Below are 16354 nucleotides of genomic sequence, written 5' to 3'. Positions count from 1 at the left end.
TTAACACTTTAGAGATAGCTGAAATTAAATGAGCAGAATGGCTATGGATTGGGATCACACTCTGGGCCTAGCAATAATTTTGCCTATTGCTTTCAGAGAAGGAACAAAATATTGTCTCGTGTGTGGGCTCCTGGAAAGTTACATTGGAAATGGGTGCAGATAATAACACCTCCTAACAGTGAGCTGAGCCCAACTAAAACCAGTTCTCAGCCCAGATATTCACTCTCACTACCTAGCACAGTTATTAAAACAATTGGAAAACAACAAAATGTTGTGACTGGCACACAGGGAACATTCCTATTTGGAGGTGCTTTACGCTGTTCAAGTGGGATAGTGGTAAGCAAGTGGGAAAGGGAAGTTCAGCCTTATGCCCCACTCATCAGCAATTCCCCCAGCAGCAGGAATGCCTACAAGTGAATACAGGGTTTTAATGTTTTCTGGACATGTTATTTGGTAGAAAAAGCTGGCTTTTCTTAATGGTCAGAACTGGAAACTGCCCCTGCCTGGAGGGCAATGCTGCCCTCCCTGGCCTCTGACTCTGATGAAGTTGTAGTTCAAAGGATTGGCAGACCAAGTTCTCCAAGGTTTCATGCAAAGCTCAGGAAGGCTCAGTTAAGGATTCTTGCAGGAATGATTCCTCCATTGTTCCTTGTTGTTTTTGTTTGTTTTTTTTTTTAATTTTAAATATGCAGCATGTCAGAATGCTCTTCAACAGAGACACAATCTTCACCCCTTTGTTCAAGGAGTGGAGAGAAGAATAATTGACAGAGCTGGTACCTCTTCTCCTTGCACGAAGCTCAGTTTGACCTTTCTAGTACTACAGTGGTATTAAGATAAGAATCATGTACTGTGCCCTGACCTCAGCCACACCACAGCACATCTGAATTTGGAGTCAGTCCATTCAAGTAATTAGAATTGACTGGGACTGAGGCTGGAGCAGGCAGTATTTGATATTTCTGGCATTTGCAGTGCAGGCAGCCAGCAGGATCCATTACCTCACCCACACCTGCCCTCGGCGCTGCTCACAATGTGTTTATTACGCGTGGCACTAATCGCACAGCAGGAGCTTAAACTGGAGAGCTTTTAAAAGGCAAATTGGCCTTTTACATCACCTAATTTGGGATGGGGGCCAGATTGCTCTGGATGATTTAGATACCTAACTCAATCAATGAGTATGAGACATTGAAATGCCTTTGGAAAAAAAAAAAAAACAACAACTCTACAGTCCCTAATCTTTAAATTTCATCTTTAATTTTGGAGTGAAATTGGTGCTTAGGAAATATATCTCAGAGAGGGCAGGAAAGAAGAGTCCATTGAGCAAAAGTGAAATCTCACTGAGCCAGGGACTGTCATCAGCCAAAGAGGAGATGGGAAATTAGCACACAGCTCAGGCTGGCTCACTTGCAGGAATATACTGACAAAATCCATGCAAGCAGATGATGCCATCCAGCTCCTAAAAATCTAAAGTCCTTTAAAATTAGGGCCCTAGGTGAGAGATACTTCCCCAGGCATTAAGACTCTGGCAGCCCAACCAAAGTACAAGATCAAAAAAATAAATTTGAAGGAGTTACTTTATTACAGATAACACTCCTTTTTCCAGATAGCCATGCTTCACTTAAACTCACTGAACCAAAGGCCATGATGCAATTCACTTGGGAAAAACAGCTTGGCCTAAGATATGATACAGGACAAAAAAAAAAAAAAAATTGACATGTATCATCATAGGAAGAATGTGAGGAAAGTTTTTGATCTTCTTTTTGTTGGGACTCTTGAGATCTCCTCCTGGGCTACCCAGATCCAACTTTCTTTGTGCTGCTTGGATCTAGTTTCCGTAGCCTGGCACAGGAAAAGGCCTCTAAAAAGAAAGCAGCACTATATTATGCCACATACAGTGGACCAAGTGGAGAAGAGCCACCTCAACAAGGGTGTTACTCAACAGTGGGAAGAATTTAAGTGATTTTCAAGAAATGGTGATTTAGTCCACAAAGGGGCTTGGGGACATGGAAGGCTTGAAAGATTTGGAGGCAAAATAATAGAGCTTTGCTTTAAAGTCATCTTGAGACTGCAGAAAACCACTCTGAAATTACCTGCTGGCTTCAGGTTATCCTTGTGTTGGGAAGGAAATACTTCAGCTGTCTGCTGTGGGGCTAGTGAAAGATCTCAGCCTTCAGAGCTGCCTGCATTCAGCACTGCAGGTAAGTTGTGACAAATAAGAAGGGATTTACACAGGAAGAAGTGCCATTGAAGTGCAGTAATGGAGGTAATAAAGACTTTCCTCCTGGACACACAAACAGGATTTCCTACTCACTTGAAATGTTGCTCATTTGGACACATTTGTCTGAGTCCAAGTGAGAGCACACCTGTGTGTGCATGGGCAGTCTGGGGTTAACAAAATACTTCTGTCAACTTCCAAGTTTGTCCTCTGCTACACCTAGGAAATGTAAGCAGCATGGAAATTAAGGTTTCCTCTCATGAGCAGTAACTTGCTGTAATGAAGATTATTAAAGCTGCTTTCACAATTTCCAAGTCTTTTCCATTTTGCCAGGAATTAAACTTTCAGATCCCAAATACAGCTTTAAAATCTCAGTTTGTAGGTCGAAAACATCAGAGAGGTTTGTAACAACTTCCCCCTGCTACAGGTTTTGTTCACAGACACAGCTCAATCAGATGAGACTCCAGTGATGGATACAGACAGGTGACCAACACTTGGACCCCTCCAAGCCCTGGGATCACAATCCAATGGATGTGAGAACCCACATACAGGGGATCCAGCTGGCAGAACATGCACAGGCTATTCTTAATGCAGGAGAGCTTCATCCAGTTGCTATTATTACTCCATTTTACTGGATTAGAGCAGTTATTTGATCTCCCAAGAGCTGGAGGGTGCAAGATTCTAAGCAAGCCAGCAAAATTCCTGTCCAAAACTCAGGCAAATAAATATTAAATTCAGGTGAGTATTTGATTACCCAGTGTGACAGGCAGAGGGCTCAAGCAATGGGGAAGGCTGGAGTCAGTCACTACAGCATTAGCCTGTAGTGGATTGGGTTGGGAAGATCCTTATACTAATTCCCTTCTCTGATCCCTAACGTATTTTTTTCTTATTTTTTTTTTTTTAATATCATTTCTATCTGCATCAGTGTTTACAGACATAAAAACTAGTTAAGGACAGACTAAAACCTGAGCTAGCCCAAGCCAGCAGGTCAGTGAAGACTCAGTTCACATGGCAGCACCATGGCCTGTGTCCTCATGTCGACTGGAAACAAGTCAGAGAAGGAACTGTGCCTTCATCCTGCTGGGGCTTGGGCTCCATCAGGCCTCTGCAAATCATGGCAGTGTAAGTGTTGTCCCCAGACCCCAACTTTTTGGAAGAGAAAGCTACTACCAGGGTGACTTTTTGGAAGCAGCAAAGTTGCAGCTTTAGATTGATGTCTTTTTTATTTTGTGATCATAGCTAATTAAAAAAAACAAAAAAAACAAAAAAAACAAAACAAAAACCAGAAACATATATAGATCCAAAAGTGTATTAGAAAATAAACATTTTAGTTTAATTATGCCACTATGTTGTGTATGACACAAAGCCCACTGAAATCTGAATATTTGATGATCTCTGGAATTTGACTCAGAGCTCTTCAGCCGTAGGGAGAAACTTGACAATTACTAATCTACATATGCTGACAATATCAGGGGCCCCATGAGGGTCTTTAATTGCTCTGTAAACTTCAAACTGGAGTGTTCTTCAGTAGGACAAAACAAGATGTTGCATTCAAGCTAAAGAAGAGTGGTAGTTGACATGTTTATTAAATACCCCCAGGCCCCAAAGGACTGCAGGGTGGAAAGTTCTCTGGGTAGAAGAAGTTATAAATGCAGCATCCGATTCATTTCAGACAGAATAATTAAGCATTAATGCTCAGGTGCAGCTACAGCATGATGGATCCATGAAAACTTTCTGGATTTCCACAACCCCAAGCTGTTTTTCCATTCTCTTGCTTCCATAGCCCTTTTTGCTACATTTGCTTAAGCATGAGCACACGAAATGTCTGCATGATGTGAGCAGAAGTGGGCGGTGGGCTCTATAAGGTGCTGATCGGAGCTTTTTCAAAAGCAAAATGTGTGGCATCTGCCTTACTGCTGCTTCATTGGTGGTACTGAATTTTATCCATGCATCTGGCAGGGGAGGGACTTTTGTCCTCCAAGATACCTTCAATATAGGGCCTAAATTTTTGCCAGAAATTTTAGTAGGTCTGGCTCAAATTGCAGCTGAGGGAAAATGGATCATTTCATAGGAGAACTGATAGTTTCCTATTTTTTCCCTTTAATTTACAGCTTGACACAAGCCCACGCTTTGATGCTGAAGGTTACATGTGTGTTATGGCCAGCACAGAAGGTTATTCTGGCTCATTCTCCTGTTGCTGTATTGACTTTGATGTTTACCTTGCACGTTGTCAACATAATCACCAAGCAAATTCTGATTGCTTCATTTCTCATTTTATTTCTATTTCAGGAATGTGTAGAGTTATCCTCCCACTGCTGTGAGGGTTCATTACCTCTGCTGAACTGACCATAGCTCGTGAAGAAAGAAATAACATTAACCCCTCCAGACCCCACGTAAAACAGCAGCATCTGTATTTTAGGACAGGGCTTTTACCAAGAGTTTTGTATTTCTGGGGAGCAGAAGGAACAGACAAAGCTTGGATCAGAGCCCAATGAAGGTGCACCCTAATGGGATGTCTCACTACCCAATGAACTTGATCAGGAAATAATAGATGGAACAAACCCAGAAGGTGCCAATGCCAGTTTTATTCTGGCCTCTAACAACACAATCCAAACCTTTCAATTTGGGATGGGAGAGTGTTATCGACATGACACGTTAAACAACCTTAACTCCAGTGAGCAATGGCACCAGTAAAACACTTGTTTATTAGCAGAATGCATCTGATCTCAAAGGCCTGCATGACAAGTTCATTACATATCAATTTAATTAGCTGATTTACATTTAATTTACATTTCAATTAATGTCTTTAGCAACAAAACGTTGCCTTAATAGGGTAATTGCCTATTAGGCAATATGTAAAAGAATAAATAGTTGCATTCTGAGGAAGAATTCCTATTTTCAATTTTTTATTACCATAAATAACCTAAATAATTATTGCTCTTAAGGGGCCACGTCCTAGCTCCCTTCTGGGCCTAATTATAAAGACTTAGTACCTCATTAGGCAAAATGGTTTCAGAGTCACAGAAAAGCATTAGTCTAATCGTGACTCATTAGTTTCAACAAAAGAGGGGAAAACTGCAAAAGTCGGCAAATTTTGCCATATTAGTCTTGTGGTTCATAAGCAGTGGCTCTTACAGCTGTGTAGGCATTTCTCTCAGCAAGTCCTGTTTTCAGAGGGGTTTTTATGGTGTAACTTTGGTCATTAAGAGAGAGTCACATCCAACTGGAAAACCTGGCTCGTGCATCCCTGGCATGGAGCAAGAACTTGAGGAAACTTTTGAGTTTCTGTTTCCTGGGAGCTCATCTTTCCCCTCATGGCCATGAGCACACATGGCTTGGTTTGAGGCTGTCATGTAGGGTTCATCTTCCACCATGCCAGAAGAGTTGCTTTCATCACCATAATATATTCCAATGCATTGAAAATGGACAAACAATTTTCAGGTTTCATTTGAATTCAGTGGTGTTTTATCACAGTGTAAAATTTACTGCAGGCTTGGCTGTGACCAAACTGTGACTTTAAAGCTCTCAGTGTTGGATCTACTTATGTAAAGCACTGATCTCCTCTATGCTCACTCTGATGGTTTAGATTTTTTTTAAAAAGCCATGGAAGGTTTGGCATAGTGCTGATGGGGTTTATGCTACGTTAGGCATTGCCTCTCTGTGCTAAGCTAACATTACACTGGATCCTGAATCCTCTGTTCCTCTGGCTGCCACTGTAAAGCCAACACTAGAGCACCAAGCTGGCACAAAGTGCATGCCAGAAGCTCTGGCTGATTTGATGGACGTGTCTGTCTTTTGTTTGGATGAAGTTCTGCTGGAGATTCAGTGGTGCAGAGACTCAGAACTGATGAGTGGAACTAAGGACACTGCTTACAGTTGCTTAAAATTATGCCATGTGAGGAAATAAAAAGAGACTAGTTAAGATATTGTTCAGCAAATAATAAATTAATAATATTCTAGGAATGCATACAGCTTTTAAAATGAAAATGTTTAAATAATGAGAAAACAACCTTTTCATATAGTGTTAGTTTTCTCATTAACCTTTAATGATGATTCATGTGTAAAAGAAACACAAACAGAGCTAGAAATAGGATTGTTAATTATAATATTGTATGGCCTTTAAGAACAGATAATCAGTGAGGGTTCTCCTTTTTCCTCTTTTTTTACTTTCCTTTATTTTTTTTTTCCTTTTTTAGTGACTAGATGTTAGTGTCCTCATTTTACAGGGAGTTAAATTGGCAGCACAGAAATGTTAAAGGATGTTTCAGAGTAAGGAGACCCCCTACCCTTACACTCCAGCCATCCTGCTCAAATGTTTACTGAAGCCAACAATGTCTCTAGTGGATTTTGGAACTCATCTTGAACCCCAAGATCTTCAGACCACTCATAACTGTCCGATAGTGTGCCAACTTCTTACCTGGTGTAACTCCACCCAACTCTGGAGGCAATTCATCTGCACTCTTTCTTTGGGCAAATTTATTGCCAGCAACTGGGCTAGTTCCTTAGTAATTAACTTTCCTATAGTAAGGCACCATGTGTATATACCATTAAAACTGAAAAAGAAAACAGGCAGGAATCACTTTCTTATAATACTAAGTGCACTCTTACACTAGGGTTACAGTGCTAGAGAGAGAGAGAGAAAGGCTTCCACTTCCCAAAAATGTCTTATTACCTTCAAAAGTTAATTACTCAGGATTCAGATGTATCTTCTTCTATTCTGCAATTTATTTTTGCCCCTACACCTGATGGATCTGGAATTCTCTTTTGAGCTGCTAACCCAAAAGCTCATTTAAAACCTTCCCTACTTTCCCGTGTCTCTGATTAACACTAATCCACTCTACCCTTTCTTTTCCTACAGCTTCTTATGCTCACTCCTTGCTGCAGCCTGCAAGAATTCTAATTGGCATCTGCTCTTCTTTGTGGTTTCCCATTTTTTTTTTCTTCCTGCTCCATTTTCTCTCTGTTGCTATCTGGGCTGCTCTATACCATCCTGTTATACTTTTTAGCCCAGATCTGCCTAGTGCTGTAAAGGATTTGATGATTTTCTTTAGGAAGAACTCTAATAATAGCCACAATCCTGCCCCTTTACAAATCTTCTTACAATGAAAAAGAAAATGTTCTGCCCTCCAAAGTGAATCCCATTGAAAACCAAAAGTTCTTGTCATAAAAAAAAAAAAATTAAAAAAAAAATATATAAAATATCCCTCTGTATTCCTGATGGATTTGACACATTTTAAAGGAGCAATGTTATAATTTATGGGGAATTTGAGCATAGATCTCAGTGCTTCCTATTAGAAACTGTAACTTCAGTTATTATTTTGAAACAACATTTCAGGTTTTTTTCTCTAACATAAAAAGTTACGATTTATAACAGGAAAACAAGACAGTGAGAAAGTCCTTGAGGTTCTCTAGTGACTTTGCTGTTGTCAATCAAAATAACAGGGAAGATGCTCAAACACAGCTACTTTAATGGGCAGAGGGATAAAACTCCTGACACACTGCAGGGGCTTTTGGAAAACAAGTGCCTGATGCCATCTGAGCTGGGGGAGGCTGGCACAGGCCAGAGCCTTTATGTGGATGTGCTGGATTTTGAGCTTTAACCACCGTTCCAGGTGGTCTGTGCCAAATCTGTGACTTCTCAGCCCCTATTCAGCTGCTGCCTCAGCCTGGCTGCCCAGAGGTGAAGCTTTTCCCCCTGCAGACTCAGAGGCCTCAGAAGCTGGCATTCCCTGGCACCTCCCAGCAGCTCCTTGGGCAGTGCCAGGTGCTGCAGGGCACGGGCTACAAGGAAAATCATCCAGAGCCCTCTCCCCTGATCTCTGCTCAGTGAGCAGTGCTTTGCCATTATTTGTTAAAATGCTGTACAGAGCCACGACATTCACACACAGAACACACTGTCAGACGTCAGGGCAGCCTCCTGTACATCACAGGCCATTAAATACTGTTGTCAATCTTCTTTTTGTTTGGCTAAAATATGTTTTGTTTCAACAAAAGCATTTTTTGTCAGCTTCTCATTTTCCTTCAGTATTGTCAGGAAATGGAGAATTCACTTTCCCTTTGATAGCCTGTTCCAGTGGTTACTCCCTTTCTCCATTGCAATATAATGCCAAATATCTAATTCAATTTTTTTCTAGCTTCAGCCTCCAGCAACTGCTTTTTGCTATGCCTTTCGCAGTTAAATTAAATATCCATACAGTACTCTATGTTTTCCAACACAAAGGTACTATCTGCTGTAATCAAGCCACAGCTTTTGGCTTTCTCCTCTGGCCACTGGGCTCTTGCTGCTGCAGCCAAAGTCATTGGGGCTGACTTTCCATCAGCAGAGAATCTTCCCTACAGGGCACTTTTGGACACTACCAAGCTGCTCAGAACTACTGCAAGACAATAGTCACTGTCTCTGGGATGGCAGAAGAATAGACAAGAAGAGCAAGTCATTTTTGCTTCCTCCACGACCATTGTCTTGAGCTGCTTTGCCAAGCCAACAATGTTCCTTTCTTTGCTTTTTAAATACAAAGCTGTACATACATTAGGAATAAAAAGCTCTAATTTATTCTGTGAAAGTGTTCATCAAGTGAGAGACAGGACTCTGGGAAAAGATTAAGAGCTTACATTTTTCATTTGACTTATTTCACATAAAATTTCATAGAGGATAAAATGATGGGAGGCAAAGAAGCAATGATATTTCTGTTTTATCTCTTTCTAAGGACCATAAATCTTTCTGAAGTATCATTAATTATAGCAGCGCCATTCACAACGCTATTGTTAAGGGTCTATCAGCAGTCCCATTATAAAGCCCTATTTCCAGGGGTTTATAACTTGGTTAGAATAATTTTGTTTCTGGCAAAAACTTTGCTGGGGCGATGTCTCCATCTAAGACAATTTATTTTAAATGTAAAGCCCAAAGAAAAATGTTACCTCTTTTGAACCAAGTAAGGGAGAGACTAGGAACTTTCTGGGGTACAAAGCTAATGCTGTCTTGGCTGATTGAATTTGTGCCATCTGTGAATTCCTAAGACTGTATTCAAAGAAGTTATCTCTTAGATGAATTTAGATGGTTCCTTTACAACACAAGTTTCCAATTACTACAACCGAATTCAAGATCTGGAATATTCCTCTAGTGGCTGTAATCAAATCAGGTTTGATTTCTTTAGCTGCAGCCAGTCAAGAAAGATTTTAGCAGACGTGGAAAACAGCTTACATGTTCAGAAAACTTCAGTGTCTTTAGCTAGTTTGCCTATTTTTTATAGCAGGCAGGACTCACATCAAGAATGAGTGAAGCTAATGCTCACACACACCAAAGTGAGCATTGACTTAGCAGCAATATGGAGGAATTGCTCTGTCATGGCTGAGCCCCAGTGAAATGTTAGAGGCACTGAGTTTCTCCAGATGTGCAGTGAAAATGCTCTGCAAAAGGCACCAGTGAGACTGGGAGGGCATGGCGAAGAAAGGTCACTGCTTCACCTACAATAAAACATGAGCAGGTGGCCTTTTGCCTGTAGCAGCTTGCAGATTCATGAAAAAAGCCAAGAGCTCTGCCCAGTTGTATCCTTGCACGTCAGGAAAGAGCAAGACGCTCGATAAAACAGGATCAACAAAATCATTGTGGCCTTTTTCGAAAGCTATAGATATTAATGAATAGGAACTTCTGGGCAACTTTTTTTACTGCTTTAAAGTAGAAAGATTAGATGAAAATGTATTTTGTGAGGAGTGTGCTGACACCCTCAGGTAATCTCCATCCTCTGTCCTCATCAATAATCTAGCACTCTACCTTTCCCTGTTACATTGCTTTCTGCAGTAATCCAATTCACTTTGGTCCCCTTAGATCCTATTAGAATCTCTCACATCACAAAATTCTTCCAGTTCTGCTCTATAGTGTTCTGGGATTATTTAGTCTTAACTTCTGCTGCCTGTTTTCCTTGACTATAATTCTTTGCACAGGGACTGACTTTTGTGGATTGCACATTTAACCTCACAGTGAGTCAGAAGATCAAAATTAATGCATGGGGGTATTGTCCAGTGGGGCCCCCAGAGCACCCTAATTCTGTTTGGAACACTGTCAAATATATCTTATGATAATAAATTTCACTATCTAAAATACTTTCTTGTATCAGTTTTGCTTTGGTTGTCTTTTAATTTCACTGCACATGTCATTTGAAAGGATAAATAGGCATGGGCAAACAGAAGAATTTATTTCTACATATTATTCAATCCCTTATGTGCCTCCTTTGTATTACATCTTATTTTTCTCTTCTCTAAAGTAAAACAGTCTTAATGTTTTGTTTGTTTGCCTTTCTAATGTGGAAATCTCACCATATCCCGTAATTTATTGCTGTTATTTGAGCAAATGCCTTCCTGGAATTCTCCTCAGTTATTAATGGTAAGTCAGTCATGCTTGGTGATGATATCTAAATAACAGGCTCGAGGTTCAGGAACAGAAATGTCTCCTCTGGCAGCCTGGGCAACATCAGGGGCTCAGAGTAGGCAGAAATGGACCTCTGACAACATTCCTAAGAACTGTAGCAGAGGGCAGCAAAATGTGGAAAGCTCCTTTACTCCCTTATTCTGATGACCAGGAAGACTGAAATACCACTTTGCACCCAGTGTTCTGCATCCTAAGAAACAGAGAAAACCATTTCTGGCTTCTTAGCTCAAAGTGAGTCTCTGACAAACTCAGTGATGTTAGGCTTGCTCTCTGATCTCCTGATCTGATCTAAATCTGTCTAATCCCCAGTATGTTTTCGATTCTGAACTGTACAATACCCACTGTTTGCAAACTTGACCCTACCTATTTTTCCCACTTTACCTATTTTGTAGCATATTTCAATGCACTGAAACTCCTGATGCCTGACCATCACAAGAACTGCAACAATATGATTTAAATCTTGCATTAATTATCTCAAACCAGTGCAACTTCAATCTTTTGACAGTCACTTCTAGCTTGCAGTGGTAGAAATAAGAGCAAAGTTGAGTATTTTGATGGCATCACAGCTCTTCTGTAGCAGCCATGTTGGAGGGCCCAGATGACAGGAAAAGCTGAAGCCCATAATTGGAGGAGATTGAAAAAATAACAAACAAAAAAAACCCTACAATGCAGAGCAGTCATTCAGAGTCTTTTAATACATGGAACTAAGTATAAGTAGTGTTACAAGATTTACTGCTGTAAAAGCAAAAGAGTTCACGTGCTTTCACAGCAGGGAACTTTACAGCAGTTAAAATCTCAGGTCTATTACCAGAGCAAGCACTTTTTTTGTTGTTTTGCTTAACAGCTTTTTCCTATTAGAAATGGATTTTTTAAATAGAAGTCGGGGGTTTCCCTCATCATCCCCCAGATTCCTGCATTACTGTTCCTGCAGTGCAAACTCAGGTGCAAATCACACATTCAACAAAAATGAGAAGGTCCAGCTGGGTCTTGCCCTGCTGCAGAAAGGGCTGGGCAGGGAAGCACTGCAGCAGCAGCAGCAGCCTTTCTTCCCAAGGCCCAGCAGGGCAAAGGGGCAGAAACTCTGCAGACCAGAAGGTTTGCCAGGGAAAAGCACTGAAATTCATCACTGCCTTATCACTTTGGAGAAGCTTTCTGTCCTGCCTTGTGCTCCTTTCTTCAAGGGCTATAAAGTACTTCTGTTCCAGGGCACTGCACATGGATATTAAATTCTCATTACAAACATGATACCATTCTTGATTTCAGCATTTATCTATCTTCTGTTCTTATATGGCCACACTTACCATAATATCTCATACTTCACAATCTTTAACACATTATTTATCCCTTCAAAAAGCATGTATATGAAAGGCAGCTGAAAATATGCAATAAACCATTTTAATACTGTTACCATCTGAAGCTATGGATATGTGAGAATTTTCTTCTGATTAACTCTGGAATGCTATTCATAACCTTGAGACTCATAGTGCTTAGAAAATTACTTTATCCAAGAGTAAGCCCCTCCTTAATCTATGTACTAGAAGTCTACAGAGAATTTTACAGGCCTTACACACAGAATTCTTTGCTACAGCAAAAAAATCCCAAAACAACAGGCCTGCCTTTCAAATCATTTATTTATTTTAAAATATTGGTATCAAGTATTGGTAGTGATATTTAATCCATCGATAGATTTCACTTTTGTCTGCTCTGGTTTATCATATTCTTTGCCGTTTCCTTTAAAAAAAAACAACAAACAAAACACAAAACCAAAGAGAGAAATCAAAGCATTTTGAGAATGCTGTTTCTTTCCAGATCACTTAGCATGATTTTTCTTTGAAATTGTAAAATTAAAATAAAGAAAGCCAAGGGATACATATGACCCACTGCTTTCTTTTGGAAGCAATTAAAATTTTCTCTACAGCTGGACTTGTGAACTTGAAAAGAATATTTAAAGCCTGAAATCCCCTCACAGTCTGAGGCTGAAACAACTTCCACTTGCCAAGACAGAAAATCAGAATATTGTGGTGTTGGATGGGATTGTGAATAAATGAGTTTGTGGGAGGGTAGGAATAAACAGTTTTAGCTATGAGTGTGCAGACAAGTCTTTAAAGATGGAACCAGTGCGAATAGACCCTGTGGACTATCTCACCCACAGAGGACATTAAAATGGGATACTCGAGTCAAAAATGTCCAGATGTCTACAACACAACACGGGTGAATTGCATTTAAAAAAATTTAAAAAAAGCATGGAAATCCAGTGCTTTTCAGCTATTTAACCCTGGAGCTGTATAAAACTTGGTTGAGATCCCTCTGCTGAACAGAAGGCACCTTTCTGCAGGAGGACCCAGAAGCTGGAGGAATGTGACACCTCAAGAAGCCGGAGGAGCCTGGCACATCCCGAGCTCCCCATTGCTCCTGGGTGCCCCAAAGCAGCTCTGTCCCTGCCTGTCCCCAGCAGGTCCCTGCCTGTCCCCAGCCCTGTCCCTGCCTGTCCCCTGCCGGGTCCCTGCCTGTCCCCAGCCGTGTCCCTGCCTGTCCCCAGCCGGTCCCTGCCTGTCCCCAGCCAGTCCCTGCCTGTCCCCAGCCGTGTCCCTGCCTGTCCCCAGCCCGGTCCCTGCCTGTCCCCAGCCGTGTCCCTGCCTGTCCCCTGCCGGGTCCCTGCCTGTCCCCAGCCGTGTCCCTGCCTGTCCCCAGCCGGTCCCTGCCTGTCCCCAGCCGTGTCCCTGCCTGTCCCCAGCCGGTCCCTGCCTGTCCCCAGCCAGTCCCTGCCTGTCCCCAGCCGTGTCCCTGCCTGTCCCCAGCCGGTCCCTGCCTGTCCCCAGCCCTGTCCCTGCCTGTCCCCAGCCGGTCCCTGCCTGTCCCCAGCCAGTCCCTGCCTGTCCCCAGCCGGTCCCTGCCTGTCCCCAGCCCTGTCCCTGCCTGTCCCCTGCCCGGTCCCTGCCTGTCCCCAGCCTGTCCCTGCCTGTCCCCTGCCTGTCCCCAGCCCTGTCCCTGCCTGTCCCCAGCCGGTCCCTGCCTGTCCCCAGCCCTGTCCCTGCCTGTCCCCTGCCGGGTCCCTGCCCCACACTGACATCGCGCTTTCACACCAGAGCTCCATCACCCCTCACTGGAACTGCCGACCTTCGGGAGGCAGAGGCTGCAAAATGTGTCTTATCTACTATTTATCATTTTTGAGGCTGGAAATTGTGTTTTGTCTAGTGTTTATCGCTTTTGGTACACTCAGGTAGCCCCCAGCACCCCCACAATCCCTGTTGGAGTGCCAGGGGGAGCCAGCCCGAGGTCTGGAAGGGGGAAGGTGGGAGAACCGGAGAAGGTTGTGGGATGAGCAGCGATGAGGGGCAAGATTAGCGACAGGACAAGAGGACGTGCTCTTAAAGTGCGCCAGGGGACGTTTAGGCTGGAAATTAGGGATAATTTCTTCAGGAAAGGATGATTAAACACTGGAAAGGGCAGCCCACGGCAGCGGTGCAGCCACAGTCCCTGGAAGCGTTTAAGCAAAGCTGGGGCATGCTGAGACAGCGCTGTTGGGCCATAGGCTGGGCGGCGATCTCAGAGATCTTCCCCTGATTCTGGGAGGGCAGGAGGCCGGGCGGAGAACAGGAAGGGGACACGGGCGCTGTGGGGACACGGGCGCTGTGGGGACGCGGGTGGGCAGGAGCAGCGCGGCCCCCGCGATGGCGGCGGCGCGGGGCGGGCCCGGAGGGACGGAGGGACGGAGGGGAAGCGCCCCGCGGAGGGCGGAGCGGAGCGGCGGCCGCGGGCCGGACGCGCCCCGGTTACCGTGACAACGGCGTCGCCGAACCGCAGCGGCCCGGAGCCGTGAGGCCGCGCTGCCCGCCCGCCCATGCCGCGGAAAGCGCTGCGCTGCGGCCTGCAGCTGGAGCTCCGCTCGGTGAGTGCCCGGGCCGCGCTCCCCGCCCGCCCCAGCCGGGCCCAGCACAGCCGCGCTTGGCTCTTCCGGCACCGCTTCCCGCCCCGCTTTCCTCTGCCGGCCGCGGATCTTCCGGGGCAGCTCCGGGCCCTGCTGCCGAGCCGGGCCGCGCTCCGTGCCCGGTGTGTGGGCATTCTCCGGCAGCCGGGCCTGCGCCCCCGCCGCGGTGCTGGCAGCAGCCGTGCGCTCCGCGCCTCCCGTGTTCTTTGGAAAAGTTGGGGAGTGTTTGTCCCTGTGCCCCCCCGCCTTTCCGCTTCACAGTTCTCATTTTCCTGTGGAAAATGTGTTTTTTAAAACACATTCTTGAGAAGCTATAGGGTTCTGTAGGGAGAAACACTCTAGTGGGAAAAAAAAAAAAAAATCCAAAACCAAGTCCCAGGAAAGAGTGCCTTGTTCATGGCAAATGCGGCCTGCGAGGGGCAGGATGTGGCGCTGAATTCCTGGGTGTTACACCGTGGGGACTGGAGTCAGGAAGTGTCAACGTGGAAAGTTTTGACATTAATCATGTTAGGATTGCACTCTTTGCACTTCACAGTTCTCTGCTTATATGCAAGCTGGCAGCGCAGCAAGGAGCCGTATCATTATCCTGAAAACTTTGCAGAAGTGGCTGTGTTAGGCAGTGTTACCCTGGAGTTACTGGTTTCATTCCCCCGTCCTGTAATCCAGAACAAGCACTGCCATGTACATAAGAGTCCCTGCTGCTGGGAGGAAAACACGAGATGCCATCCACAAAACCCGAGTGCAGATCCGGGAAGTGTATGTGGGAAATTGCCCAGGTATTCCTGGTTGCTTGGCTACTGTTCCCAAACCTGAGTGGCTGCTCTGGAGCAGAGCTGTGGGTTTTTTAGGCAGCAGTTCTTTCATTTCCCAGTTCATCTTTATCAGCTAAAGCAACCTGGTATTTTCGGTAGTATTTTGTTTGATGGACTCACCAGCATTCTAACCATCTTAGGGATGGGAGCTACTCTTCCGCTTTGAATTTCCATTGATGAGTCAGAATTGAACCCTACATTCCAAAGGGATGATGTAAGGAAAAAAAAAGTCTAATTTTCATCCCATATATCTTAATATGAGTTAGGGTCATTAAAAATGTTGAAAGACATGAATGCCAGTATACAGAGAGGAATATTTTTTCGAGTTGTCTTTTTCTCCTGTGTTAAATTTTATTAAAACCAAGGCGAAATATTCAGTTGTGTTTGGGACATAGATTTAGTTTTCATATCTTGGCTGATTTATGCTGTATCCATTAATTCTCTCTTTGTTTGCTTTATTTGGGACCAAAGTGTTCTCCAAATTTCTGATCTATTTTCCTGCCCTTTTTACAGTGTTCTGCATATTTCTCCACCCTCTTTGAAGTCTGTCCAGTTGTGTCAGAAGTTCTGCCCTCTTTGTTTTTCCCTTGCTGTAGGATACAGATGGGTTTTGCTCCTTTTGACTTAATGAAATTCCAAGATCATCTCTGATCTGAGTCCACCAGCTCTTTGGTTTGTCTTGCTGGTAGTTTTCTTCGTTTCTCTTCTCAAATGGAAGGCCTTACTTAAAGACTTAAGTAATTTTTTAGTTTGGTTCATCCTGCCATGGACTGTGTGTAATAAGTGCTCCAGAGTGTTAAGATCAGTAGAATTCTGCCCTTTTCCTTCAGTGATTTCTTTATGGCTGTTTGCGATGTCCCAGCAGTGGGGCTGGTACACATTTTCCATCCTCCTGGGTACTTTTAGCAGAGATGTCCAGGATGACATTGTCCTAGAAATTTCTCATGGTCCTTGGGGTTGCTTATGAGGTCAGTTAATTG

General features: G+C 43.7%; 1 protein-coding gene across 1 annotated transcript in view; it reads left to right on the top strand.

Annotated features, from left to right (window-relative positions):
• Positions 1-14373: 14373 nt before the first annotated feature.
• The window catches only part of SPATA6 (spermatogenesis associated 6), a 35060-nt gene continuing 33079 nt past the window's right edge, over positions 14374-16354 (top strand). The window contains exon 1 of the mRNA XM_079314582.1: positions 14374-14523. Coding sequence (XP_079170708.1) covers positions 14476-14523 — 48 coding nt within the window. The 5' untranslated portion in view covers positions 14374-14475. The remainder of the gene's footprint in view (positions 14524-16354) is intronic.

The sequence above is a fragment of the Erithacus rubecula genome (genome assembly GCF_903797595.1).
Source record: "Erithacus rubecula genome assembly, chromosome: 10".
Classification (NCBI taxonomy): domain Eukaryota; kingdom Metazoa; phylum Chordata; class Aves; order Passeriformes; family Muscicapidae; genus Erithacus; species Erithacus rubecula.
The sequence above is the reverse complement of the archived record's forward strand: the minus strand, read 5'-3'. Positions and strand labels throughout refer to the sequence as shown.